The sequence below is a fragment of the Lentinula edodes genome (genome assembly GCF_021015755.1).
Source record: "Lentinula edodes strain Le(Bin) 0899 ss11 chromosome Unknown C8R40scaffold_12, whole genome shotgun sequence".
NCBI classification, from domain to species: domain Eukaryota; kingdom Fungi; phylum Basidiomycota; class Agaricomycetes; order Agaricales; family Omphalotaceae; genus Lentinula; species Lentinula edodes.
This window is the reverse complement of record NW_025764318.1, coordinates 145,282-171,270: the sequence shown is the minus strand read 5'-3', so window position 1 is coordinate 171,270 and position 25,989 is coordinate 145,282. Positions and strand designations below refer to the sequence as shown.

At 45.7% G+C, this 25,989-nt stretch overlaps 11 protein-coding genes across 11 annotated transcripts; 8 read left to right on the top strand and 3 right to left on the bottom strand.

Annotated features, from left to right (window-relative positions):
- Window positions 1–51: 51 nt before the first annotated feature.
- Window positions 52–639, top strand: C8R40DRAFT_1159988 (CoA-binding protein; the record flags this gene model as incomplete). Its single annotated transcript, XM_046229957.1, has 4 exons — window positions 52–144; window positions 195–245; window positions 307–402; window positions 460–639. The coding sequence occupies 4 exons, from the start codon at window positions 52–54 to the stop codon at window positions 637–639; spliced, it is 420 nt and encodes a 139-aa protein (XP_046087685.1).
- A 141-nt stretch (window positions 640–780) lies between these two features.
- Window positions 781–4,426, bottom strand: C8R40DRAFT_1042079 (glycoside hydrolase family 92 protein; the record flags this gene model as incomplete). Its single annotated transcript, XM_046224054.1, has 23 exons — window positions 781–1,164; window positions 1,213–1,244; window positions 1,299–1,383; window positions 1,434–1,472; window positions 1,521–1,556; window positions 1,622–1,670; window positions 1,725–1,924; window positions 1,975–2,061; window positions 2,114–2,195; window positions 2,247–2,441; window positions 2,495–2,604; window positions 2,660–2,669; window positions 2,727–2,800; window positions 2,856–3,186; window positions 3,234–3,335; window positions 3,389–3,485; window positions 3,537–3,662; window positions 3,722–3,829; window positions 3,891–3,965; window positions 4,019–4,058; window positions 4,113–4,140; window positions 4,196–4,214; window positions 4,270–4,426. The coding sequence occupies 23 exons, from the start codon at window positions 4,424–4,426 to the stop codon at window positions 781–783; spliced, it is 2,466 nt and encodes an 821-aa protein (XP_046087684.1).
- A 1,301-nt stretch (window positions 4,427–5,727) lies between these two features.
- Window positions 5,728–8,591, bottom strand: C8R40DRAFT_1144950 (MFS general substrate transporter). Its single transcript, XM_046229503.1, has 8 exons — window positions 7,950–8,591; window positions 7,870–7,894; window positions 7,648–7,815; window positions 7,353–7,587; window positions 6,925–7,296; window positions 6,537–6,871; window positions 6,212–6,483; window positions 5,728–6,157 (listed from the first exon to the last, which is right to left on the bottom strand). Exons 1-8 carry the CDS (start codon window positions 8,184–8,186, stop codon window positions 6,089–6,091), a joined length of 1,713 nt encoding a protein of 570 aa, XP_046087683.1. The 5' UTR covers window positions 8,187–8,591; the 3' UTR covers window positions 5,728–6,088.
- A 137-nt stretch (window positions 8,592–8,728) lies between these two features.
- On the top strand, window positions 8,729–9,805 carry C8R40DRAFT_1068388 (uncharacterized protein; the record flags this gene model as incomplete). Its single annotated transcript, XM_046226004.1, has 1 exon — window positions 8,729–9,805. The coding sequence occupies one exon, from the start codon at window positions 8,729–8,731 to the stop codon at window positions 9,803–9,805; it is 1,077 nt and encodes a 358-aa protein (XP_046087682.1).
- Window positions 9,806–10,286: 481 nt separating this feature from the next.
- C8R40DRAFT_1097808 (D-isomer specific 2-hydroxyacid dehydrogenase) lies at window positions 10,287–12,082 on the top strand. Its single transcript, XM_046227786.1, has 6 exons — window positions 10,287–10,309; window positions 10,365–11,102; window positions 11,193–11,291; window positions 11,353–11,381; window positions 11,435–11,479; window positions 11,544–12,082. The coding sequence occupies exons 2-6, from the start codon at window positions 10,628–10,630 to the stop codon at window positions 11,667–11,669; spliced, it is 774 nt and encodes a 257-aa protein (XP_046087681.1). The 5' UTR covers window positions 10,287–10,309; window positions 10,365–10,627; the 3' UTR covers window positions 11,670–12,082.
- A 1,551-nt stretch (window positions 12,083–13,633) lies between these two features.
- Window positions 13,634–15,658, top strand: C8R40DRAFT_1041940 (uncharacterized protein; the record flags this gene model as incomplete). The annotated part of the gene is made up of 3 exons (XM_046224037.1): window positions 13,634–14,101; window positions 14,155–14,420; window positions 14,482–15,658. Coding segments are annotated over 3 exons (1,911 nt in total), but the record flags the coding sequence as incomplete, so codon positions are not given.
- Window positions 15,659–16,090: 432 nt separating this feature from the next.
- C8R40DRAFT_997665 (uncharacterized protein) lies at window positions 16,091–16,609 on the top strand (the record flags this gene model as incomplete). The annotated part of the gene is made up of 1 exon (XM_046236794.1): window positions 16,091–16,609. A coding segment is annotated over one exon (519 nt), but the record flags the coding sequence as incomplete, so codon positions are not given.
- A 1,049-nt stretch (window positions 16,610–17,658) lies between these two features.
- C8R40DRAFT_104139 (Alpha/Beta hydrolase protein) lies at window positions 17,659–19,179 on the top strand. The gene is made up of 7 exons (XM_046223996.1): window positions 17,659–17,914; window positions 17,971–18,107; window positions 18,164–18,295; window positions 18,354–18,508; window positions 18,565–18,852; window positions 18,908–19,073; window positions 19,132–19,179. Exons 1-7 carry the CDS (start codon window positions 17,764–17,766, stop codon window positions 19,138–19,140), a joined length of 1,038 nt encoding a protein of 345 aa, XP_046087678.1. The 5' UTR covers window positions 17,659–17,763; the 3' UTR covers window positions 19,141–19,179.
- Window positions 19,180–20,695: 1,516 nt separating this feature from the next.
- C8R40DRAFT_1249116 (UPF0005-domain-containing protein) lies at window positions 20,696–22,022 on the bottom strand (the record flags this gene model as incomplete). The annotated part of the gene is made up of 10 exons (XM_046233668.1): window positions 20,696–20,739; window positions 20,799–20,812; window positions 20,878–21,049; window positions 21,100–21,151; window positions 21,207–21,261; window positions 21,314–21,490; window positions 21,545–21,612; window positions 21,665–21,675; window positions 21,730–21,802; window positions 21,858–22,022. 10 exons carry the CDS (start codon window positions 22,020–22,022, stop codon window positions 20,696–20,698), a joined length of 831 nt encoding a protein of 276 aa, XP_046087677.1.
- A 1,225-nt stretch (window positions 22,023–23,247) lies between these two features.
- On the top strand, window positions 23,248–25,687 carry C8R40DRAFT_1068383 (laccase; the record flags this gene model as incomplete). Its single annotated transcript, XM_046226003.1, has 17 exons — window positions 23,248–23,372; window positions 23,426–23,492; window positions 23,543–23,611; window positions 23,667–23,716; window positions 23,770–23,841; window positions 23,892–23,925; window positions 23,978–24,056; window positions 24,109–24,136; window positions 24,186–24,276; window positions 24,330–24,424; window positions 24,475–24,704; window positions 24,757–25,112; window positions 25,172–25,228; window positions 25,280–25,368; window positions 25,431–25,454; window positions 25,512–25,573; window positions 25,632–25,687. 17 exons carry the CDS (start codon window positions 23,248–23,250, stop codon window positions 25,685–25,687), a joined length of 1,584 nt encoding a protein of 527 aa, XP_046087676.1.
- On the top strand, window positions 25,432–25,983 carry C8R40DRAFT_1097763 (uncharacterized protein). Its single transcript, XM_046227785.1, has one exon. The coding sequence runs from the start codon at window positions 25,690–25,692 to the stop codon at window positions 25,939–25,941; it is 252 nt and encodes an 83-aa protein (XP_046087675.1). The 5' UTR covers window positions 25,432–25,689; the 3' UTR covers window positions 25,942–25,983.
- The last annotated feature ends 6 nt before the right edge of the window (window positions 25,984–25,989 follow it).

The following is a 25,989-nucleotide window of genomic DNA, read 5'->3' as shown; positions in this document are numbered from 1 at the left end:
ACCCTCTCTCACTAACATCGCAACTCCACTGCTACCTTCGACGAGACATCAATGGTATTTGAAGCTGTCAAAACTGCCTTCTTCCACTCCCCAGCCTATGCAGTTGTAGGAGCCTCGAAAGATCAGACCAAGTATGGCACTAAGGTACGTCAAATCGCTGTGGGTGATCAAATCTTCAACTAACGTTGCGAAAGGTCCTCCAATGGTATAAAGCTAGGGAAATGGATGTCACTCCAGTTCATCCTGTAAGCGGACAGAGCTGGTTCGAACTCTGACTCGTAGCTTATTGCTATGTATGCGACATAGAAAGAATCTGAGCTAGAAGGTATCACTGCAGTGAAATCTATCGAAGAGTTATCTTCTCCCAGCACAACTTCCATCAGCATTATTACACCCTCCAAGGTTCGCCTGTCCCACTGAGAATGGTACTGGACTAGTTCTAACAGTCTTCTCAATTAGATAACTCTCGCTCTCCTGCAGAAAGCCAAAGAACTCAATGTCCCTGCCCTCTGGATTCAACCTGGGGCTTCAGACCGCGATTGCATACAGTTTATCAAGGATAACGACATGGTAGATAAAGTCATCTACGGTGGATCGTGTGTTTTGGTTGAAGGAGACAGCTTCCGAACCAACTACTAGTGATTATCTGAAAGTTTGTGCAATCATGGCACCGAATCTAATTCTTTGCTCCAAGTACAAGTAGACTGTGATCAACCTTTAGCGCAAAGATTGTTGTAGGTATATACAGGTCCACTTAAATCCACTGTTATGTCGACGCTCCTACCTCAAGCTCCCAAATCCGCCCATTGACACACTTTCCGGGACCGCAGATCCACAATCGTTCCCTTGAGCGATATCATCTGTGACCTCGATAATCACTTCTCCGCCAGCCCTGAACACATCATAGAAATCAAAATGACACTTGGTAGGCGATTCGACTCCGTTTATGGTGACATTCTTCACATACGCTGCCGCACCGTCAGGAATGGTAGCCTGAATGGACTTGGGATCGAAACCCAGCGTTGTTACAGTAGTCGAAGTGTTGAGATAAGTGTTATGGATGGTGTAATTGGGGGTAAATGGGGAGAGTATGAGGAATTGAGATGTACCCGGAATCGGGTAGAGCCCGAGAAGATGGAAAGCGAGCACCGACGCCATGGCCGCCTGTCTCGCTGTCAGCACGAGTGGAGAATGGAAGTCAGTGTTTATTACCTGGTCATCGTTTCCTGGCAGTCCTGCCGGTGCTAGTACGTTTACAATCAGTTCAGGCTTAGCTATGAATACAAGAAGCCACATACTTATATCGAAGTTCTCGAACACTACTTGCCGCACGCGTTGAATCGACTTTGCAGGTTGGTTGGCATAATGATATCCAATTGGTGTCTACGCGGGTATCAAGAAATTGGAATAAGGATTCACTTCAATTGACATACTTGAAATGAAGGCTCATTTCCAGCCAGGTAGTAGCCAGCCTTCGAAATCCTGAGCGTTGCGAAAACTATTGGAAGAATCAGACCTACATCGAAGAAATGGTCCAGACGGTTCACGAAAGTGCTCTGTAATCCAGAGGTTCATTGAGTGAAGGGTTCTATGATTTGAGACGGATTGAAAGAAAACATACGTTTCCACCCATAAGGTCGATCAGACCATTCGTATCGTGTGGTGCAAACCTTTGAAAAAAGTCAACATTTCGCCTTCTCATAGCAAAAGGCAACTTCACATACCAGCTATACTCCCAAGACGACGACTCATAGAAGCCTTCGATATTGTCTCCTTGGAGCGAACACTCTCGATTTGCATCCGTGTCTTGTGGAGAACAATCAGTTGGATCAGTGAAATTGAAGGTACCGTTTGGATATCGTTTTTGCATGAAGCCTTGAAAGCCATCGCTCACAACTGTCTTATCCCAGACATTACGATACCACTGCGAAGACTTAAAAAAGCGAAGTTTTGTGAATGAATTCAGCGACTTACCAAAGAACGGTTTAGATATCTCTCTTCATCGGCGGTGTTATTGAGCAACAATGCTACCTGTCGGATACTGAAATCTTCGAAAGCGTACTATACACACTAAGTAAAAGGCTGCTCTGAAGGCGTTGAACTGTAACCTCACTTCCAGCGTTCTACTTCCCTCCCGAGTTTGACGACCAGTACTAGACGGGTCGATAGCGTCGAAGGGCACATATCCAAATTGTCTGATAACAGTTCATGAGATCGCAGCTTCTTATATGGATTGCAGTACTCACGTATATAGATTGACTTCTCGGCCCTGGATATCCCATTCCATGGGATTCAAATCGCCGTCTGCCAGCATAGCAGAGTAAAGTTCATCTAAGTCAATTCCCAGAGCAGCCGCTTCATTATGGTAGTTGATAGCAAAATGTCCCACAATAACGTCGCCACTAGATCCACCTTGAGTCCAACCTGGAAGGTTGTTCGCTCTAACGTGAAGTTTAGCTTTCGGCCGCCGTAAAGGATTGGAAAAGACACTGACCTACATTCAGGCATCCAACCGAGCTTGCGCCATCCGTCGATGTAGTTGTCTACGATCTGTGCGTAATCGACTGGGTGTTGCAAGGCCATGAGCGGATAGAAAGTACGGAACTAAAGTATTACAGGTCAGATACCCAATCGAGGTCAAAGTTGTGTTAGTTGCTACCGTGTCCCAGCTATAAAAATCGCGTGAGCTTCATCGTTCTTGAAAAAAGACATCAGATCTTACTAACCTGCAATACAATGAATCAAAATAGAATGAACTTGTCCCAGCAAAGACCCCTTGGGTTTCTCCAGTGGCATTGTTCTATCAAGGAGAGCATCTGAGCGCGTAAAAAGAATACTAAGAGTGAGTGCCTTACCGGAGTCAAGGAGGCACGATATAAAGAGGAATACAGCAGTTCGGTAACGTTAGGAGCGGTGTTCGCAAGGTCAATCTGAATCGCGCTAAGTTTTTCGTTCCATAATGCTTTGCTTTGAGCCATGATGTCGTCGAAAGACGAGGTGCCAATTTCAGATTCGGCGTTAGCGCAGGCCTGATCCGCGGATACGAAGGAGACTCCAACACGAATGGTAATCTGTTCGGGAGTTCCTGCGAAAGAAAAAAGAGCACCGTATTCGTAGTGATCCCCAATGAGACTTTGGGTCAGATTAAGATGTGTCTGGCCAAGTCCTTTAGCATTAAGACCATAGCTAGGATCGATTCAACTTGCTGTAACTTTTGTAAGCTGGAGACTTACGGATTGGCCTCCCAAATTCCATATTCGTCGAGAGTTTGATTTCCATTGTTCAGAAGGTCATAACACGAGAAAGCTTGATAACTGAAACTTCCGGGCCCGAAGCTGCAGATATCACGAGGATCAGAATGTCGTTAAGATTATTCTTTGAGACGTACCTGGATCCCCATTTGCCTCCGATCGTTATACGGCCTTGTTGTGGGTCGATATCCATTATTCCACCAACGAATGAATCAGGAAGGTCATTGGACAAATCTATATTATGACGTCCGTCAGGGGGGTTCCATGCAGATGCGGGAAGCTCACCTAAGACAAAATATGGTTTTGAGCCCTCGGGAAATGTGAACCTCTCTAATCCTGCCCTCCTTGTAGAAGTTGCTTCCATCTTGATATCGTTATCAAGCGTTTGCGAAAAGTAACCCGGTGATGCATCTAGTACGTATAAGTCATTGTCAGATTTGGATGCGTGAGATTGAAGAAGGTCAACAGACCGTCTGTGTTATTTTTGCGAAAGGTCTCCCTATCGCTAAGCATAGTAGCGCAAGTATTGAATCCTCCAGAGCACGTCATAGGCATTATCTCGAAGTTTCCGTATGTGCCTAAGCCCCATATATCAGTTTGTAGGCAGCTTGTCGGAGTATGAGAAGGAAGGGAATATACCGAGCGACGAGCCGGTTCCGCTATCGTGCAGGGGACTGAGCCCCCGGATCGTCTGTGTAGGATCTGTAACATAACCTACACCATACTGATTATTACAGGAAACGCGTTTACAAGAATGTCAAGTATACCAGCGGGGGCGTATCCAGTGAGGTCAGTCGAGAACTTCACCTGGAGAGTATGCGTTATACAAAAATTTCAGGCACTCGCGAGAAGCTGCCGCACCATTCCAAATGGCACTGAAGCCCCTGGGCTGAGCACAGGAATTGTCGTTCATTATGCTTTTGCGTTTTTAGAGGAGGACATACCATACATCCCCGAAATTATCTGTGAAAAGATGAAACACAAGAGAGTCGCAGAAAAACAATGCACATACCAGTACCAATGAAGGGATTGACAAAAGTTGTATAATCGGGGCTGGAACCATTTGCAGCAGCCACTATGGCAGCCGATATCCTCTTTTGCACCTCTGGAGATGGCTGCGCGTAAACCAGCACGGTTGAGAGAAGGAGTGATACGGTATTAATAAGAGGGGGCATGATGAACTAGAAGACAGCAGTTGGGGATTGGAAGCCTTTATATCTATCAAAAGGTAGCATTATCTCGTGAAGGGTACACCTTCAAGTCTACGGACCCGCATGGATGGGAAGCTTCCATCGTATGCTCCAAATCTTGCTTTCATGGGATGCGATAGATGTCCAGGTATAGCATGTCGCTTTTCCTCGTGATCGACAAGTTTATTGAACTTTTATAAAAATCAACGGAAATCAACTGCTCCCAGATCATGACGCTGTATGGTCAGCGACGAAGAGTCCGTAAGCGGCTTCGAAGACAATCAGAAAATCAAGAAGATTATAGAAGTAATGCAACCGGCAGACCACCCTGGCATTCACTTCAAGCCTAGTAAGAAGTAGCACTGGGCTGAGCAATTGATACGTCACCTCACTGCCCCCCATTGGAAGGCCTGCAACAAGCAGATAGTGCTTCAGATAAAGGATGAGCCGCCGAAAAAGATAAGCTTCTTCGAGTCTCTGATGAACTCTATGAAGCTCCCTGGAGCCTGGAGAAGAGGTAAAGAAAAATGCACCAAAGTATATCAGATTAGCTTTTCTTCGCCGAGGCAAACGATGACAGTTCTGTATCGTCACAATAGTTCATTTTGAAGGAACTTGGTAATGGAAGCGCCGCAAGACTGTATATAGTACGGCGCGAGTGTTATGTCGTGGTAGGACCCCGGATAATTGGGCATACAGTCGTTCGGGAATTCGGACAAATTTTGAGAAATTTTTCGAAAATTCCGTTCGATTTTCGGACATTTCAAGGCCTCTGACGACGGTAGGTTGTTCACAGGGGTTCGGACATTTTTTCAGCTTTGGGAGTTATATCTTCACGTGGGAGTCCGTAGGACTTTTGGAAATTTTTTGAAGCCTCCCCGAAGATCATTTAAGCGAGCGCTAATTTGCTTAAGCGCCGGAGGCTGGTCGACTTTCGGACATTTTTTGACAGAAATCCTGCGTTTTGGTTCGGACATTTCAGCCGAAATTCGGCAATTTTGGGAACGACCTTCACTCTGATTATCCGGGGTCCTGTCGTGGTTCGAAGGAACCTCCAAAAATTTGAAGCTCCGACGCCTGTGAGAAAGTCTGTTGCCGTCAACTCGCCGCCATTAAACCTCATTAAACCTCATTAAACCTGGTTCATTGAGGCCTAAGGCCCAAGGAGTCATTGATATTTGCGTGTCAATGCAGCTTTCATAATATATGTCCATTAGAAAGTATTCATGAAAAGACTTGAATTGAGGGTGTTAAGGGAACAACACATGTTTTCTCTCGGGGAGGTATGCAATGACCTGCAATGACATTTCAGAAACCACAACTAAAGAATTACAGAGATTAAGTTCTTCCTCATTCTACAAGATGGCTAGCTAGGCTCGAATTGACAACTTTTCCCTGTATAAGACCCTTCAACCTCTAACAAAGGTAACGGGAATTCAATCAATTCTCCCGGGGCCGAGTTTTCCAACATCTTCAAGTGCGACTCCCCTCGCTTCATTATTTTCCTCGCAGAAAGTTTTGAAGTTCCACGTTAGGTGTATACTATTAGTAGAGCAAGTACGTGCAGAAATTAGTAAAATATATGGTTTAGGAAAACGAGCGACCAGGTAAATCACCCCCTGGTAAGGATTAGGCTTTAGAACTGCTTTAAGCTTTGGCGTCTTTCGAGTCCGAAGCGATAGATTGTTTTATGGTCTTCACATTCAGACGCTCGATCTAGAAATGAAATAATGTTAGTTCGGCGGAATGCTCTGTGCACGAAAAACTCACCCCAAGTGCGATAATCAAACTAAGTCCGGCAAAAGCGATTGGGGGTATCAAGACTGTATCTATCGCTTTTGCATACGCCTTCAACACACCACTCAGTGCGTCAGCGGGTACGAAGTCCCGAAATTGTGTGGCTCCAGCATCGGCGACAATACTCGGATCAATAGATGGCGCATATTTCGAGATTTCCTTGACGAGGTCGTTATTGAATATTGATTGTGATATTGAAAGCGCGACGGCCCCTCCAAGAGATGTCGATAGCATGACCAGACTACCTTCTCAAGACTGTATCAGTCACTAAAAAGAGATTGATATATCAAGGACGTACTTCCGATAGGAACTTCTTCGGGAGTTAAGACAACCTGAACTGCGACGAATGGAATTTGGCCCGAACCACGTCCCATACCAGAGATCATTTGGTAACAAACCCATTCAGCGGTGGATGAATTTACATCCAGTGTTGAGAGAAGTCCAGCACCGACGGTGTAGAGAATAGCACCGATCCAGAGGAGGTAGTAATAATAACCGGTGCGATTGACGTACATCCCCATCATGATTGCGACTACAGTGTTGAAGACCAAGTACGGTATCAACCTTATACCCGAGACAACTGCCGACGTATCTTCAACTGCCTGGAAATACAGAGGCAGATAATAGATATGCCTAATACAGATAGATTTAGGAACCAGAAAATCTAGTAGAGGAAGTAGACCCACGTATAAGAAGCCATGCTATACAAGAACGAGTAGAGAATGCTGATGAGAACAGTACGCTGCTTCACAATCGAGATCGGGATAGTAGCGCGGTTTCCTCTCTTGACTTGGATATACACAAAGACGGGCACGATGAGTCCAAACCCTAAAAATAAGCCCCATACCCGGGAATCTTTCCACGAGAAGGTTGCCCCACCCCATTGGAGGGCCAACAACAAGCAGATGGTGCCACCGATGAAGAATAGAGCACCGAAAAAATCAAGCTTCGCTAGCTTCTCTTTGAGCGGAAGCTTTGACTTTCTCCCAGGAGATGTAAAGAAAAGGGCAACGATAAAGAAAGCAACGCCACCAACAGGAAGATTGATCCAGAATGACCTGGAGATTATTGAAGTCAGTATAATTCTCCATCCATTCGGAAAATTAAGTGATACCATCGCCATGATACTTTGTCCGTGAAGGCTCCTCCCATAAGAGGGCCAACGATAGAAGCAATAGTGAACATACTGGACACACCAGCGTTGTAGGCCGCACGTTTTTCCAGAGGGACAGCATATGCGATGATGTTGATGCTCCCAGACAATAAAGCAGAAGCCCCAATTCCTGCTACCGCTCGGCCAATGATGAACATGAGGGAACTGGTGGCGGCAGCACATACAACTGATCCAACTACATGGACTGATATCAGGCATAATTCGGTTTAGGGGGGGGAACAGATCTAATGCGAACCTTCAAATATGACGAGAGCAATTAGATAGACTGCTTTCAAGTCAAATACTGTGTAGAGCTTCCCGAAAGATGGTTGAAGAGATGCCAAGACGAGCAGATAGGCTGAACCATACCAACCAACATCTCCGAGGGAATCAAAAACCGTGGTAATGGTAGGGATGACCGTCGCTTAGGGAAGCTCTCAATAACAAGAAAGCAGTGAATTCAAGAAAGCCTGCTCACAGATAATGGTGCTGTCTAGGGCGACCTAATAACGAACATTATTACTAGACATGTCAAGGAGACTTGGAAGATAGACTCACCACAAAAAGTCCCAAACATACTCCCAAGGTCAAAATTGCCAATTTACTTCCAGAAGCGTACTGGACGGTTAGTTCATCCGACTTGTGCTCAGTGACAACAGCGTTGGACTTTTCATCCTTTGGAAGTATGGACTCTTCACGAATAACACTGGAAGGTTTCGATCCCTGTACTATCACTTCATTATCAAGAGTGCGAGCGTACTTCGTCTCCTGAGATTCCGGTATAGATGAATCCATCTGGGAAGGAGAAAGAGAGTTGCTGCATGTGTGGCTGCGTTATGCTATATATGTGGTAGAGATGTCCTGACAATGAAGGTGCCTGGCTGGCTCGTTACCGTTGATGCGATCAAGATTCAACGCTGGGAGTTGCTGGGCAGTATCATAACCTTCTCGTTATCCGAGCCAATCGGGAGGTGGTGAGGGGTGGCGAGTGACATATTTTAGGCAGCGAGCTACATAGAACCCTATGTATAGAACCTTGGGAGTTTTTTTCTTGCTCTCTTGCCGTTCTACGGTACCGTATGGCACAGATATCAGATAACTGAAACGATAAAACCATCCGAAAGTAAATGAATGTGGGGTAGGAATAATTTATCACTGCAGGTTGCAAGTCGGCGCGTAACGGTATAGGCGCGAAAAGAGAATGAGGCTGTGCTATTCCGTTGCATAAATAGTCACTTTCTCTGCTTACACTTTTGTATCCTTACTCTCACAGACTTTTTTTCTAGCGTCATCCTAATCTCGCTTTTCAGCGACTCACCATACTATCTACCTCTGATATGCATCCTCGTCTATCTTTCCTTCTGCTCTGTGTTTTGACAGTTACTCACATAGCTGCTGCCTACCGTCCCTACCGTCCGCATGACAGTTCTGATCTCGCCCAACCTCATCGTGTCCCGCGCAGCTTCAAGAGTGACAACAAGCGTGAAGTTTCTCCTCCTCAAACTCCTTCGCATGTGAACGCCAGCATTCGAGCTGTCTCAGAAAGTACAGTTTCATCAAGTCATCCAACTCAGATCCCTCCCTGCTCCTCTGACTGCTCGCCCGTGGCACTTTCTGCAGACGCCTCTCCGTCTGCTCGACAGGCTATAAATGAACCCGGCTCTTTGGGGGTCGCCATGGATACCCTGAAATCGCAGCCTGTTCCGCGTTACGCCAACACCACCATCACTCCTCCAGTGCCATCGCTCGCCGCTAGACAAATTCACAACGCTGATTACGGATCCTCAAATGCGCCTTCGTCGTCTTCTGATTCCAACTCTACGGAGCAAGCACATCCCTCGTCTTCGGCTTCTCATCCTAGTGCTACGGACAGTGCTGACAGCAACAACAGGCGCGAAGAAACCACAGAACATGTAAGGACTGGGCCACCAGCTGCTCGAACTGCCGCGTTGAGACGTCTGGAAACCTCGGATTTGAAACCTGTATATAACAAAAACAGCACTACCACCATCCCCAGTGTCAACCCTACTGAAACAAATTTTTCACGGCGATTTCCTCGAGCGTCTGCCTTGCGACGTACGAACCTGTTCGATATGCTGCCTGGAACAGACAATGACACGTCGAGCTCCAACTCTACTGGATCAAAATCCGACAACTCCTCTGAGAGGCGAGTCCCTCGAGCTGCTGCGATGCGACGCATAAATGTCCCCGGATTGCCCGAAGTCAAGAATAGCACAACTCCCCCTAGTACCATGAAATCAGATGATTCTGCAACAAGGGATAATTCGACCTCGGTTGGGACGAATGGTTCAAACGGCAATTCAACGAAATTCGACAATGACTTTGCCAATTCCAGTCCCAATCAGCCAGAAAGAAGGCTCGCTTTTCGTTTTCGTCGGGGTCGCCAAGGTTGAACGTTGAGCAATAAGGTCAAACATAGATACTCGTCCCGAGTGCAATCGGAATTGAAGAACCTCTACGCATACATGTCCATTATTCATTCATATCATAGGGAACATACTAGGATTTTGTACCACAAGCCTTTTTATTCTAAGCTTTTCACCGTTACCTCCGACCGTGTGCAAAACTTGAGATCTTGAGAACTCGGGTGCCAACATTTTGCTTGCTAAACACCATATGCATGCAACTATGTATCTAGTTAGGTCTTGTTTGAGCGTCATATGAATGCTTACGGTTATAGACCATACTATACCTTCAGGCTCTATAAGAAGCGTTTCAAATCGCCGACTTTACCTCCGATTCCAATCCATTGATCTAACTTCGCTTCTGAACGTCGCCAACCTGCAGTAATCATGGCATCGGCTAGTGTACACAAACCGAAAGTCCTCGTTCTCAATGCTCCCGACAAGGCTCCGAGTGACTATGTAGCCCAGCTGAAGGAGAAGGTCGAATTTTATGTGAGTGCAACGCGTGTTTTGTTGGAAAGCAGTCGGTTGAGCAACAGAAGTATAGTCGATAGAACAGGCCTCTCACGACGTGGTAGCTGGAAGGATAGCTGAAGCAGTCAAGCAGAACGGTCCTTTTGTTGGTGGGATACAGTTAATTCAAACTTCGAATTCTGAGTTGACGTTCCCTGCAGCGTTCATTGTCTTCATCAATTGGTGGTCACGTCCTTTCCCTTGGCCTATGGACGAAGCTCTGATTGGTCCACTAGTCGAGACAGGATGTGAAATGTTCAGCTCTGGGGGTGCAGGATATGACTTTGTCAGTTCCAGATGATCATCCGATACTCCGAACTCCGAGGTTCTGGTTCTCATTCTTTCACTCTACTTCAGGTCGACATCAAGTACATGACAGCTAAAGGCGTGTACTACGCCAACACACCAAAGATGCCTGCACTTCGGACTGCAGATAGCACTGCGATGATGATATTACAAGCTCTTCGTGGATCATCTGAACGCGAAGCCGATGCTCGTGCAGGGAAATGGTTGGATCCGTCGAAACCCCTGGCAAAAGACGCTAGGTGCTCGACGTTAGGGATCGTTGGGATGGGTAATATCGGGAAACTTGTTTCCGGACATATGCAGCATTTTGGTATGAAAGTCGTATATTACAATCGGAATCGCCTACCACCATATGAGGAGAACGGAGCGGAATTCGTTTCGTTCGAGGAGTTACTGGTGCGCTCGGACGTCATATCGCTGCATTGTCCATTGAACGAGGGCACACGACATCTATTCAATAAGCAAGGTGCGTTTCTATCTAGGCTGAACAGGACTGAATTTGCTAAAGCCATTCTACGTTCCGAACGCTGACTCCTCTTTCCCTTCTGTCCGACAGTATTCGACAGAATGAAAGATGACATGATCATCGTGAACACGTCCAGAGGAGCTGTGATAGACGAAGACGCGCTCGTTGAGGCACTGAACTCTGGAAAAGGTATGCAAAGCTACAGACCATTTGAGAAGCATGTTGTTAAACCATCTTCCGACTAAGTCAGTTCTTCGCGCTGCTCTGGACGTATACGAGGTATGAGAGCTATATCATCATCGTATCCCATTGATGCCATACTTTTCATGTAGTTTGAACCGAAAATTCACCCCGGACTCATTGCTTCGCCGCGTACAGTGAGTCTTTATCCCCAGCTACATTCACAGTCTGAATGATGCCCCCCGGGCTGCCGTCTCCCAGACGCTCCTTCCTCATGCCGCAGTGGCCAACGAGACATTTGAAAAAGATCAGCAAATGGAGATTTTGCTCAATCTGGAGACATTTATCAGGACTGGGAAGCCTGTGAACGCTGTCAATGAAATGTAATCACGGCGAGAGATGCGCCTGTTGCAATTCTGCAGGCGACGTTTACATAGGCTTGTGTTTACGTTTCTTGCGCGTAGAAGGTAAGGTGCTAGGCAGAATAACTTCGAAAAGGTAACTCGATGGAATTATGTGTTGGATTGCGAGGTCCTTCCGAATGATATATGTTCGTTTTCATTCGGAGCATAACCTTGTCTACTTGTTGTCTACGTATGTAACTTTGTCCACTAGTTGCTACTGGTTGTTTTTCCAAAAATTGTTGAAATTTACGGCTTTGGCTATACATACTAGTGTGCACATTCGAATTTCCGGGTGCGCCGATTTGCTTTCTTTCTGTTCCATTATTTTATGGCTCGAGAGTCGAATGGCTTGGAAAAAGGCTGGAAACATGGGACTCGGGAATGATTTTACATGCGATTGCAGGCCACTGCACCACCGTGCATGGCAAAAACTCGGCTCCTTTTTTGGGGGCTATTAAATATTATGGAATCAAATAAACGGGGCGCCTTACAGGCGCCGACATTGAATGTTTTTTAAGAATGAAATAAATACATGAATTACAGTATCTATAGACACTACGTCGGCAGTCGCTAATAACGGCTGGGATTTACAAAGGGAAATCTGAGTCAAAACTTTGATTTCCCATCTGTGCTTTTGATGTATTGATCTTCCGGCAATGACTTGATTTCTCGGCTCATCATTGATAATCTTTCCCATAGATAATTGATAATCTTTCCCATAGATAATTAATAATCTTTCCCGTAGATAATTGATAATCTTTCCCATTGATGATTGACAATCTTTTACATCTGAACAAAATTTTATTTCCCGGTTCGCGAAAGTAAATGCCCGACTTTTGAGCCACTGTCCAGAACTATTGAGAGGCGGTATCTCCTTACAAAATGTTGCATTTGAGGAATTTGGTGATGATTGGACTACACTCAATAAGCATGGCAGAAATGGTTGGTTGGGACTTCTTGCATGCGTCAAATGGTGGGGACAGGGTTTTGATCCAGAAGGTGATAAGAAACGATGGCATGAACTTGTTGCCGATATGGTGAAGATGTTGAATGGATTGGATAACTATATGTCGCACAACTCTGGTAACTCTCACTCTGTATCAACGCAAGACTAGTATTTGCAGTGGCTCAAAAGTCGGGCATTCACTTTCGCGAACCGGGAAATAAAATTTTGTTCAGATGTAAAAGATTGTCAATCATCAATGGGAAAGATTATCAATTATCTACGGGAAAGATTATCAATTATCTACGGGAAAGATTATCAATTATCTATGGGAAAGATTATTAATTATCTATGGGAAAGATTATCAATTATCTATGGGAAAGATTATCAATGATGAGCCGAGAAATCAAGTCATTGCCGGAAGATCAATACATCAAAAGCACAGATGGGAAATCAAAGTTTTGACTCAGATTTCCCTTTGTAAATCCCAGCCGTTATTAGCGACTGCCGACGTAGTGAGAGTAACAGGGGGTAACTGAGTGAGATGCTGTGAGACGAGAAAAAATAATTGTGACAGAGTCACAGTCCCGTGATATCCCGTGCCGGTCACAAGAATTCAATACAATTCAACTCAGTGTTACATTTGGCCAAATAAGGCGAAACTACTGCCATAAAGGGAAATAATTTTTGTATGGAGTACCGTACATAAGGACGATACTTCCGTAAACTACAGCCTCGTAACTTGTTGTCTTTTCAAGGTTTATTCGGGCTGTATTACGTAACACATCACGTATTCGGACGAACAATAAGGTGTCTAAATGGAGAAATCCTCATTGTTCATTTCTTGGCCGTGTTGCACAAAGAACAATGACTAGGGCTACAATGGCGACAGTGCACAGACTCAAAAGGAAAGTACAAAGCGGAATTTCCCTCGTACTCTTTTTTACGATCTTCCATTCCGTCTTACTCACTACTTTTCTCGACGTCGCCGGTCGACTTCTGGCATGTCTCTCTCACCACCCCCGACGTACGACGCTCACTCGAACTCTTACGTCTCTACGACCTCCTTGAAGCCTTACCTGGAACTTCCCCATCTACTCTCCCTTACGTGGCTCGCGTACCCAATTCTTTCACTCCTCTTCATCGCCTTCCGTCTGCAGCTATCTTTGGCGTCTGCTCAGGACGATGTCGCCAATGCAAAGGCTGATCTACTTGCTAGCTGTCAGGCCGCACAAAAGGCTGCCACTGCTGCTGCAAGTATGCCACGGTATATGGCCATTGCTACCAATGACCAGTTTGTCACTGCAGTCAATGATTCCATGAACGCTGCTCGGGCTACTCTTGTTCTCGCGCTGACCGTGATGGAGGCTATCATCAATTTCATCGTGGATATCTATCGTTCTACACTGTTATGTTTCGTGGAGTTGGTCGTTCGTGGCGCACTTTCGCTCGTGATAGGCGCTGTATCAGCGGTGAGTGGACCGCGAAATGGCAATGATGTCTCGTCCTTATGGAACTTTGACAGTTAAACGACGTGATTCAGGATGTTGCCTCTGGAATCTCGACTGCTATCCAGGATAGCATAAGTGGTGCCAATTCTGCGATCACATCAGCCATCGATGCTATCAACAAGGTCAACCCATTTGGCAATATATCCATTCCTCAGATATCCTCTCCGGACCTGAGCGCCCTCAACAATGTCTCCCTTCCTTCCAGCTTTCAAGACTCGCTGAACCAGCTCAATAGCTCTTTGCCTACGTTCTCGCAGTTGAAAGATGATATAAACGCAATGTGTGTCTACTTGCGAGACCATTGCATGACATTCGCTGACTACTATATTTTTCTCTCCCAGCCTTGATACTCCGTTCGAACTACTGAAGAAGGATATCAACGACACTTTTGCAGACCTCTCGTTCAACTCCTCGTTGCTTACTATTCCAGAGCAGAACGAGGTCTCATTTTGCGATCAGCTCGATACTTCGGTCGTGGATGATTTGGGACAGGATCTGATTAAGATCACCAAAATCGGAGTAATAATCATCATCCTTCTCGCCCTTCTCCTTGTAGGTCTTAACTGCTTGCTTGAGTGGTACAAGTGGCGCTGCCAGCAAGCGCACTTGCAGTACACTCGAGAAGCCTGGTCGACGGATCCCTCAGTTACCCAAAGCAAAGGCTTCGGTGCACCTTCAGTTACACTTACAGATCACAATCTGCTAATGCTGCAAGCCAATGGCTCTCATCCGTTGATCACCCGCATCATGAACCAATTGTCCGCCCGTCTTCATTTCTCTCCGACCACCTACACCAATTTATCCTGGTTCCTGCACTACATATTCCATGCTCCTGCTCTCGCTTGTTTCCTCATCGGCTTTTTCGGCCTGTTATCGGTTGAAATACAGCTCATTGCGGTTCATCCCCTGGAAGCAAAATACTCAGCACTTGCAGCATCCACCGCTACGGATTTTTCCAACACAATTGCCACCTCAATGAATGCCAGCATGTACAATCAGTCTGCTACTTATGCCAATAATGTCAACTCTCACATCGACACTCTTCAATCCTCCATCAACGATGGTCTATTCGGCTGGGTGAATGGTACTACCACCACTCTCAATGACACCCTTGCCACCTTCTACAGTGATATACAAGACGCGATCAGCGATGCCTTCAACGGTACTTTGCTCGAAGAACCGCTCCAGGAGTTTCTTGCTTGTTTCATTGGTTCCAAAGTCGAGGCTATTGAGGACGCGCTCACGTTTTTGAACAACAACTTGCAGATTGATATGCCTCGCATGAATGATAGTATCCTCGTGCTATCACCAGAGTCAATAAATGAAGTCTCACAGCCCATTGCAGCAGCCGCTGTTGGTGATGGATCCGACGACAATGGTGGTTTCGTTGGGAAGTTGGTGAACGCGTATGTTGCATCACTGAAGAAAGAACGCATCATGTTCGGAATTTTCATGGGTTTGTGGGGAGTCGTGGTTCTCATGGCGATTTGCATTATCCTCTGGAGCACATATGGCAAGCGGTATTTAGAGAGGAGGAGGCACAGGAAGTGGGAGCGAGAGCAGAGATGTGGTGTTGACGGCTTGGTTGTTCCTTTCCGGTTGGGTCAACCTGTCAGCGAAAAACCTGGGACTGACTTCCTATCATTTACCCCGCCACCGACACAATCTTTCTCTGACAATGCCGCCGGTTCTTCGGGAGCGCCTCGATCTTCTGATCCCAAAACAGGCAAGAGCTGGGAAAACTTTTTCGGTGCTGGGGACTCTCGCAAGAAACCATTTCCTGCGATTAGCAAACCGTTCAAATTGGTGCCTGCAGTCGGAAACCAGCCAGAGCGAGCGGGTCTGGGGCAGGATGATCAGTTTGGAAAGACTTGGTTCACACGTCTCACTGGTACCTTCACCAGGAAGATATCGGACCCTCAATCGGTATCTCCGACCCCACCAAGCGATCGGACGCGTCCTGATCTCCGAATATCTATCGATCGGGCTTCTAGTACGCGCACCTTAGCTCAGGACCCCGACGGAGCCAAAGATGGAGAACCGCATTCGCGCTGGTCCACTTCTCCTGAAGTAACGAAAATTGCTCCTTGGATGGGCATGCTCTCTCCTACTCGTCGCAGTTACGATCATGGTCCTCCGCCGAATCGAACTATGCGCCAGGACGTCCGAAGCATCCCCGCTGATGTGAACTCTGTGTACGAAAGTTCTGCCGTCCACGTTGGGCACGCCCCCCTTGCGCCGCCCCTGCATCACGGTTTCACCGGTATATTAAGGTCGAATATCCAGGCTCCTTCAACCCTAGCTCCCCCTCAAGATCGCCATCGACGTTCATCATCCGTCCCTGCGTGGAAAATGTCAGCTCCAGCAGCTTCATCGGTCACTCCAGTAACCCGATTCTTGACTTCCCACTCTGCTCGACGGTCGTCCAACGTCGATCCGTTTGCGACTCCTTTTGACGACGAACATCAAGTGATTGTAGAACGAGCGCCCCCTCGCCAGAGCTACCAAACGAATCCCTTCACCGTGGTTGCTATGTAATGCTTTCTCACTCCAAGACGTTTCTAGTAAACACGACAACTTCATGCATCGCTCTGGACGCTATATCGCTATATTACAGCATTCCTAATCATCGGGATAATTATGGTTCTTCTGAGAAGTCATTTACAACCATTCTATGATCTGCAAGTTTTCGCCTGTATTTTTATACCTGATGTCGACCACCCTCCCTCATGCAGGGCATCCGAGTGTTGTTTTGTATTATACTAATGAACTATCACGATCTATTGTGCTGTACTCCTTGCTGTAGCCCACCAAATAGATCACTTCGTATTTTTTTGCGCTGGAGCAATCGACTCGGAAAAAATATCGAGCGGGCTACATATATGGTGTCTTAGCAGTTCACTGCTCGTCCGTACGTGGACAATATACCACGAGCCTCTAGTCATGCTAGGTACTACAGTACTGATGAATGAAGAACGTCGATAAAGAAATCCATTTGGCAGAAATTCTCTGCTTTGCCCTCAATTTGTCCTACATACTAACGGACCAGAACGGAGTTCAACGGACACGGAAGCAAAAAGCTCCCAGGGCGGTCACGGTCATCAGATCATTTTGCTTCCTTCGCTCTGACCCTGCACAATCGTCCTCCGTCGACCCCAAACAAAAATATGTAATCACGAAGCATATCAAGCATCAGAATCCAGATATCTTATCGTTGGATGGACGACCGACAATCTTGTTAACAGCTGTCAACAAACAAGAACGCAAACTATGTTTAGAAGTGTTGCTGAAGTGCTCTGGGAGCTCTCGCGAGTCGTTTTAGGTGAGTCTTAATGGAATACAGAGAACCCTTTCTACTCTTAATAACATGACACTTGAAAGTAGAATCGGGATTAACTGAATAATTGGGCAGGTCGCCGCTGAATCTCGCTGGATCTCATATCGCTGCATTCGCGTGACATATTATGTGTTCCCTTCGCTGAACATTCTGATTCTCTGTCAGAATTCAGTTTAGAAAAACGGCAAAGACCGCTCCGATTCGGCCGCCCTGTCATTGATTTTTTGAGAACCCTTTCTTCCACTTTCTACCACCATACCATACACGATCCTTTCAACTTTCAGAAATGCCTTTCGTCCAGGTCAAGACCCGTTCTGGAAGAATCAAATTCAACTACACCATTAGCACTCCCAACTCAGATTCTGCGGAGAACATAAACCCCGATCTTCCAGTCTTGCTTTGCTTTCATTCTCTCGCCTTTCCTCATGTATTCCATTGTATGTTAACGGTATAACCTTATTTCGTCCGCCTCTGACCCGGCCTATCATATTAGCTCAATTTGCAGACCCCCTGCTTCGGAAGTTTAACCTTGTCGTATTCGACTTCAGGACCCACGGTGATACCGAAGGAGATGACTTGCCGGAAGGGTATGGAATAAAGGAAGCGGCAGAAGATTCTTTAGCCTTCATGGTATGTTTTAATCGCGTCAGGTTGCCAAGTAATAAACATTCAAAGTTACAAATTAGGATGCTCTACGCCTTCCAGCATGCCATTTTGTCGCGATAGACTATGGAAGTCCTATCGCTCTGCAGATAGCGATCGATCATCCAGATCGAGCTTTATCGTTGTTCTTTGTGTCGCAAATTTGTTTGAAAGAGGTTGGTTTTTTTGACAATTATGAAGGTCTTCAAGCTGACCTGACTGTAATGTGTCAAGCCTCCAGATGTGTGTGAAGGTCACCGACAGGTGTATGATTCGTGGACCTCAGCCTTTCCTGCTCCCGATCAATTTGATGTAGAGCTCGGGATGGAGGGTGGCTATGGATTTTCGCAATTCATGTTCAGTAATAAAATGACGAATCTAGCGCAGGCGTACGCACCATCTTCATATCTGACAATTGACCTTCTGATCGGATATTATTTTCAAGTCTGTTCAATGCAACATTTCCACTGTGCCAGAAGCATTGGGGTTATCATGGGAAGAGAAATTTTCGTGTTGCGACCCTCGATCTTCTTTGTGGCCGACAATCACAACCGAAGGCGGCTTTATCCCGTCTACGATGCCCAGTGAAGCTTGTATATGGCACAGACGATGTGGCATATAATCAAGATTACAGCGAGGAGTTTTTACAGGACTTGGAAGATGCTGGGGTGGAGGCCTCCTTATTTGTTGTACCAGGAGCACCACATTTTGTGGGGGTCGATTATGCTAGCCAGTAAGTTCCTGGAGTTACTATGTTACTATGAACTGCTGATGCGAAATCACTGAAGAGTTAACCCCGTACTTCACGATTTCATTTTGCAAAACGACGACCGGAAACCGCCACCAGTCTCAGAGCACATTCTGTCCCCTTGGGATGCTCTTCTGCGGTCAAATGGCTGGACACCAGAGGGTAACAATGATTCTGACGACGACGACGATTTCGTGATTACATATGTGAGTCCTCGGTGACGAGCGAAGAATTGGAATTCATAATAATCGTGTGGTTCTCTAGCCGCAATAAAATGGATTCGTCCTTCCTTTGCATCTTTGCATATTTTTTTTGCTTATTTTGATACCAGTAAATCAGGATCTTTGTTATTAGAATTCTATCGACGATGTGGGGCGGTTGAAGTGTGTAATGTCAATAATGAGACTCAGGCAGTCTCGTTTTCCCGCAAATAAATAAGCTCGCACTTGAGCTTTTTGCGGACGGCTTTTACTATTTAGTTCGATCAAAACCAGCCTTGACCAAACATTCATCCGGATGAGAACTCTAACATGACTCTGATCAGAGATAAATGAGCAGCTACTCAGCTAGGGCACAAGATCCTTGCTACATTGATCCGTAGCCTGAGATGTACCAAAAAAGGACCAAGTCGTAGACTATTTCCTCTCTTCAAAGTGGTCATATTAGCCATAGACTACCCCGTTGTAGCCCATTATGTGAGTGTGCTTCGCTCTAGTTGATTAATTACTATCGTACATGCACAGCTTGAATGTTTCTCGGTAGTCAACAGGAACGTCAAAATTCACAAGCATTTCTTGTAGCTGACAAGACAAAAATAAAGAAAGAAACACGTTGATTATTATATATAGCGAGCAATGAATGACAGCTCGGAGCACGTTCGGAATCTCCTGACGGGCTCAAGGACGTACATGTTATCGTACAAGCAGCCGTCCCTTTCGCTGTTTATGAAGGCGAATCTATCTGAATCTATTTCGAAGTCAATGACTGACTTGAAACCATGAACATACATGCACACACACAGCTAAGATGTACTGGAAGGAGCTCTGAACATCATCCGCTCTGCAGAGAAAGCACTAATCACGCGGATAATTATGCCCATGGTCTACATATTTCGATCGTTAATCTCAACCCAAGCTCAAGTTTACGGACCAATGGCAGGATCAAGAAGAGTAGCAGTAGAATTCTTGTACGCAAGCAGAAGTAAATTAGGTAAATTAGTACTCTATCAGAGCAAAATACGGAATGAATGCTTACCGCGCCGTGAAGAGTTGCATCCGCAAATGCGTGCGTGTTCTTGGGATCGCCTTGGACCTTTTTGGGTCTATTTGACGAGCAGGAACTCTTGTATTTTCTAGTGAACTCGGCGCATTCGCTCAGGACTGAGACCTTACAACCCCTGGCTGGTATGCATTATTAATCAATATCTTCACTTACAATGTACCCCTTAAATAGATGTTGCCTCTGCTTGTCCTGAATAGCTCTGGAGGCGCCTTCGTCCTCCGTTGTTGATCGACCCTACGTTCGAGATAGACTTGGGCAACAAAGCAAACCGAATTGAAGGAGAGGCGACATTTGGATCTACATATCCAACCAAGACGTCTAGCTGACAACGCCAAAAGGGTCAAGGCAGTATGTATCAGAAGTGAAAGCGGAGAATTGTCATGGAAGGACTGCGATCCTCAAGCAGGTGATAGGTGGAATGCAGCAGCTTGGATATTCAAAGACTAGAACCAGATATATAAGTACATAAAGAGTAGATGACAGATGTAGCTAAACTCCAGAGGAAAGACGTATGAAATCTGTGATAACAGATATATTCTTCAACTGATTACCGTTCCTGCAGGTTGTTGAGCAGACGAAGGATGCTGATGACTGTCAAATTGTCATCGATCGATAAAATTCATGTATTATTTGGGACAGGAAAGACTCACATAGATTGATGAAACTGAACGCATGAAACAGACAACATTATCAGCGAGCAGACTATATGAGCAAGAGTTGAAGACATACTCGAGATAGAGACTAATAGCACCCATGATAAATTCGTCGGGTGACAGCTTCGCATTTATCAAGTATGTATCGTACACAATATAGCCACTAAAGATGAGACAGCCCCCCGCGGCATAGATGAGATCCATTGTTTGGCCAAATGGTATGAACATTCCAACAAATCCGGTCATTACTGGCGAGAGGAATTAGTGCGACTGATCAATCGAGATTGATTAAACATACAAAGAGCAACTAATCCACCAAATAGCCAGGGTCCGAGGCCTTCGAAATCATACTGTAATTCTGTGTCAGGACTTATGTGTCTAGAACAGCGCAGCTTTGTCACTTACCTTCGACTGGAAAGTGAATAGAGTAAGTCCAAGGAAAACCCCAAGAGTGATGAGGCTGTGTAATTCTGAGTTGAGCGATAGTTATCAGGCAAAACAGATGGACGTACAGAGCTTGAAGTACAATCTTTGTGTCGAAGAACGCCACTGTAACCCCTAGTGTAAAAGCCTCCATTACCGTGAAAGTTGACAAGAGTACAAAATTCAAAGGGTGGTCATGTCGCTTCCAATACAATAGTCCAAGATTGATAAGTGTGCCAAAAAGGGGAACATAGAAAGACCAAGTGCTTTGAAGCAGAAGATGAGCATTGTGAGGTGGTATTCGATCTCGAAAAGCATACTGATTGAGAACCCAGAAGATAGCAGACTCGGAGTGTGATATCCCACCCGCAACGATACAAGTAGCAAGCTAATATACAAGCATCAGAATCTTGTTCGTTCAAAGGAGCTGAGATTCGTACAATTTGACAGACTGTGGAAAATGGAACGTCAGGAGCAGCCAAAGAATCATCTACATACAACTCACAAAGTATCGTGTAGACTTTCCTGACGAAGGCATTTCGAATTTCTGGGGAGCTCTCAGATACTGTTGTGCCGTACTGTAGATGAGCCTGAGTAAGATGAAGTTTAGGTTGTTGTCAAGATAGAACTCACCTTGAAGTCGTCTGGAATATCACCAGCCTCGGGTTGATCAAAAAAAGCTCTGCCACTGGCGGAGCTGCCTAACAGAGGATCCCGGCTTTCATCTCCAAGATTACCCTGCTTAGGCGAAGGCGTTGCAGAGCCGTATGACGGTGGTGGTACAGGATACTGGCTCATGATGGAAGTTAGAAGAAAGATTCAATTACTGCGTTGACTAAGCAAAGGTCCGTCGGGCATCTAGGCTTCGACTTTCTCTAGCTTTCTCTGCTGTTCTCTCCCTTGTTCCCTTGTTTAATTTTTGGAATTTTGCCTGCCACTGTACTTATGACTTGCACCCAAAATTCAACAGAAACTACCGGAGCTCAGTGATCTTATGTTTTCAATTTAGTGAAGACCGGTGAAGTGGGTCTCTTTTATCGTCTTCGTTGGTCGCTCTCAGGTTTCATGCCAAAGCTGTATCTGTATCTCCATAACGTTTTGAATCCCGAGGTCAGCGGCAACGAGGAAGGGCGGGATTTCTCGGAACATCGGATCTCTTGGGTTACACAGCAAGACTCCTTCGAAGTCATTTGCGTCTGTATAGGAATATGCTTTCGGATTATATCCATTCCGACTTTGCCAAGGATCTCGTTCCAAACGGCGTCGATATTTGACACTAGTGTACGCATCACATCGTCCCCCCAATTCTTCCACGAGATTGACTAACATCATTCGGTGCATCATTGAGTGTGCAGAAGGTGTACAAGTTTTCAATGTTCAAATCTTAGTTACAAAAGTGATGTGCTTTGCTATCTGCACAGGCACGATAAATTAATGCTACAACAACTGCCCTACGTTTGTGCTCACTCTCATGGGACAAGAGGGGTGAAGTGACAATGGACATCATAATGGCACTAAACTTCCCGCCTCTTGAAATGTTAGATATTCACCTGCCGTCTTGAATGTACAAGATACAAAAATGTCTTTGGACGGTTCTTTCATGCTCTAGCCTGGCTTTCTGGGTCTTAACGACTACTTCAATAGCAAGTCAGACGTATTCATAGGGCATCTTGAGACATCTTGGCGCCCGCCTGTGTTTCACCGCTGTCACTCCAACTCAAAACCTTTACACCACCCTCCTACATCCATCTGTACACATTATCTGTGCCATCCGGATAAGCGTGCCCGACAAGTGTTTCCTGGGCAATGTTCGCCTAGCCGCTTGAACGCATGGATACTCAGACCGCAATGCTATCCGATTACTTTCGAAATGGGGAAATTATACAAGAATGACTTGACTCGATGATTGTGTGCCGAGAAACAGCTTATGTCCTTGACCTTCACAGTATAAAGGGGAGCAGGAAGTGCGAGCCTCTTTCTTCACTGAGATTTCCTCTACCTCGTTCATTCCTTTTTATTCATTATGCGTCTACTCTTGACTTCTCTCGCTATCCATCTTATCTATTCCCAGGCCTTAGATATAATTCGCAATAATGGCGTCTTGCAAATCGTGAACAAAGAACTGTCTCCCGATGGTTTTTCCCGCCCGTGAGCGTTTGCATTCATGTAGCTACTCTCAAGTGTTTATGTTGTGTCATTAGCACTGTTTTAGCTGGTACAAGTGCTGGTTCCGCAACCTTTCCTGGTCCTCTCATCCAGGGTAATAAGGTGTGCTTATCTTCAAAACATGACTTGAAATCATACCGACGATTCATCAGGGGGACACATTTAATATCGATGTTGTCGACTCTCTCACTGATACAACCATGAATCGAACAACGAGCATCGTAAGCCTCACAGAAATATCGTCTCCGCGATGTTTCTTTAACGAATCCGCAATAGCATTGGCATGGACTGTTCCAGGAACACACGAACTGGGCCGATGGGCCAAGGTCTGTGTTTCTCCATTCACATATACTGGGATCCGACTCATATCATCCCTTAGTTTTGTCACCCAATGCCCCATAGCGCCCGGAAACTCTTTCCTGTACAGATTTGCTGTACCTGACCAAGCAGGGTAAATAAAGTCAACCTTGAACGCTGCAAAAATTGAACTATTTCGAATAGAACCTACTGGTATCACTCCCATCTTGGAGTACAAGTACGTTTTCACACTGAGATGAGAACGGAATACATTTCTCAATAGCATCTAGTATTGTGACGGTCTTCGCGGTCCATTCGTCGTCTATGACCCGCATGATCCCCAAGCGTACATGTATGATGTTGACGATGGTGGGTGTTTTGGCGACAGGATTGCTGCTGAGACATTAACTTTTCCTGACAGAAAATACTGTGATAACCTTGGCAGACTGGTACGTAGTAATTGTTCAACATCATCATACCTATTTCAACACCATTTAGGTACCATCCCAAGGCTTTCCAGGTGCTTGCTCATGGTGCCGCGGTGTCTAACGCCACTTTGATCAACGGGCAAGGGCGCTATCCCGGTGGCGTAAGTGCTGTATCGCACTTGCATATTCGGTTTCTAACACCACTTCTCTGCAGCCAGATGCATCGCTTGCTGTAGTCAACGTTCAGGCTGGCAAGCGTTATAGATTTCGGCTAATCTCCATGTCTTGCGACCCCAATTACTTGTTCAGGTATCTGTCTACTTACATGGTCTCTTCCACGAAAACTAATACTCCCTCAGTATTGACGGCCACAACTTGACGGTCATTGAAAGTGACGGTGTCAGTACCACACCGGTCACAGTAAATCAGATCCAGATTTATGCCGCGCAAAGATATTCCTTTGTTTTGACCGCTAATCAACCAGTCGGAAATTATTGGATACGGGCTTCTCCCAATACTCAGCTTGCAGGCACCCCAGCAAATGACCCGTTTGCAAATGGTATCAACTCTGCTATCCTGAGATATAATGGTATGTTCATTGACGCTCCAAGCTTTCTCTGGATCTCTGAAATTTGTAAAAGGTGCTCCCAATGCCGATCCCGTAACCATCGCACCATCATCATCGGGGGTAATTGGTATCACAGAAAGCCTAATGCACCCGCTCCAGAATCCTGGTGCCCCGGGGAGCCCGTACCCAGGCGGTGCTCACGTTATCAATATGACCTTAGGTTTCAATGCCGGAGCGTTCACAATCAACAATTATTCCTTTGTGTCTCCCAGCGTGCCGGTCCTCCTTCAAATCCTGAGCGGAACACAGCAAGCACAGAACCTTCTTCCGGAAGGTAGTGTTTTCGGACTTCAAAAGAACGAAGTCTATGAGATAAATATAAATGGTGGAACTGCACCCGGAGGACCACATCCCTTCCATTTGCACGGGGTACGTTGTCCGAAATCACTACCCATCAGCGCTCATTCGAACGGTTTCGGGTTATTTAGCACAATTTCGACGTTATCAAAAGCTTCGACAGTTCGGAATATAACTTTAAAAACCCTGTCAGTTATACTTTGCTTGTGTCATAGCCCTGTACCTACATTAAACCACAGGTCCGTCGAGATACGACTCCTGTGGCTGCGGGAGAGACGACAACAATTCGCTTTGTAACCGACAATCCTGGGCCATGGTTCTTGCATTGGTACGAAAACACATTTCCTGAATTATCCAAGTTCTGATCCAGTATTCAATTGAAACCAACAGTCATATTGACTTCCATCTTGCTGCGTGAGTTGACCAGTTATCGCTTTGCAATCGCACACTAACTAGTAATTTGTTGTATAGTGGCCTCGCAGTTGTCATGGCTGAAGACGTGCCTGATGTCAAGTCCAACAATCCAGTTCCGTGTACGTTTTGCTTCCTGCATCCAAAAACCTACGCCAATTACTGAACTCATATTCACAGTGGAGTGGGACGCACTCTGTCCTATTTATGATAATCTCAAGCCCGACCAGCTTTGAGTATGATTCTTCTTTCAATTTTCTGCTACTGTATCAGTCTGTACTCAGATATCACCACCACTTACTTAATTATAGCTCACAACCATTCAGAAACACGTCAGTACTTATATCAACGACCTTCGAAACGTTCTATGGACTATATGGACTTCTACTGCACTTTATCCTTTAGTAATTATACGATTATCATAATTGAATATCCATCTGTTTTCTTCCTATTTCCCTTTTTGGCCGATATTTTTAGCTTTGACCTCTGAGCGCTAAAATTGTTCCGCATCAGCTGCAGTAACACTGACAGGATTAGA

Excerpts from the sequence above, each read along its gene's own strand:
- C8R40DRAFT_1144950 (XM_046229503.1), bottom strand. The coding sequence starts at position 8,186 with ATGGATTCATCTATACCGGAATCTCAGGAGACGAAGTACGCTCGCACT. Across the intron at positions 7,895-7,949 it reads TATGTTTGGGACTTTTTGTG|GTCGCCCTAGACAGCACCAT; the intron begins GTGAGTCTATCT and ends GTTCGTTATTAG. Across the intron at positions 6,158-6,211 it reads GTTTGATTATCGCACTTGGG|ATCGAGCGTCTGAATGTGAA; the intron begins GTGAGTTTTTCG and ends TTTCATTTCTAG.
- C8R40DRAFT_1097808 (XM_046227786.1), top strand. The coding sequence starts at position 10,628 with ATGATCATCCGATACTCCGAACTCCGAGGTTCTGGTTCTCATTCTTTC. Across the intron at positions 11,103-11,192 it reads ACATCTATTCAATAAGCAAG|TATTCGACAGAATGAAAGAT; the intron begins GTGCGTTTCTAT and ends TCTGTCCGACAG. Across the intron at positions 11,382-11,434 it reads CTGCTCTGGACGTATACGAG|TTTGAACCGAAAATTCACCC; the intron begins GTATGAGAGCTA and ends CTTTTCATGTAG.
- C8R40DRAFT_104139 (XM_046223996.1), top strand. The coding sequence starts at position 17,764 with ATGCCTTTCGTCCAGGTCAAGACCCGTTCTGGAAGAATCAAATTCAAC. Across the intron at positions 18,296-18,353 it reads CGCAAATTTGTTTGAAAGAG|CCTCCAGATGTGTGTGAAGG; the intron begins GTTGGTTTTTTT and ends TAATGTGTCAAG. Across the intron at positions 18,853-18,907 it reads GGGGTCGATTATGCTAGCCA|AGTTAACCCCGTACTTCACG; the intron begins GTAAGTTCCTGG and ends AAATCACTGAAG.
- C8R40DRAFT_1097763 (XM_046227785.1), top strand. The coding sequence starts at position 25,690 with ATGATTCTTCTTTCAATTTTCTGCTACTGTATCAGTCTGTACTCAGAT.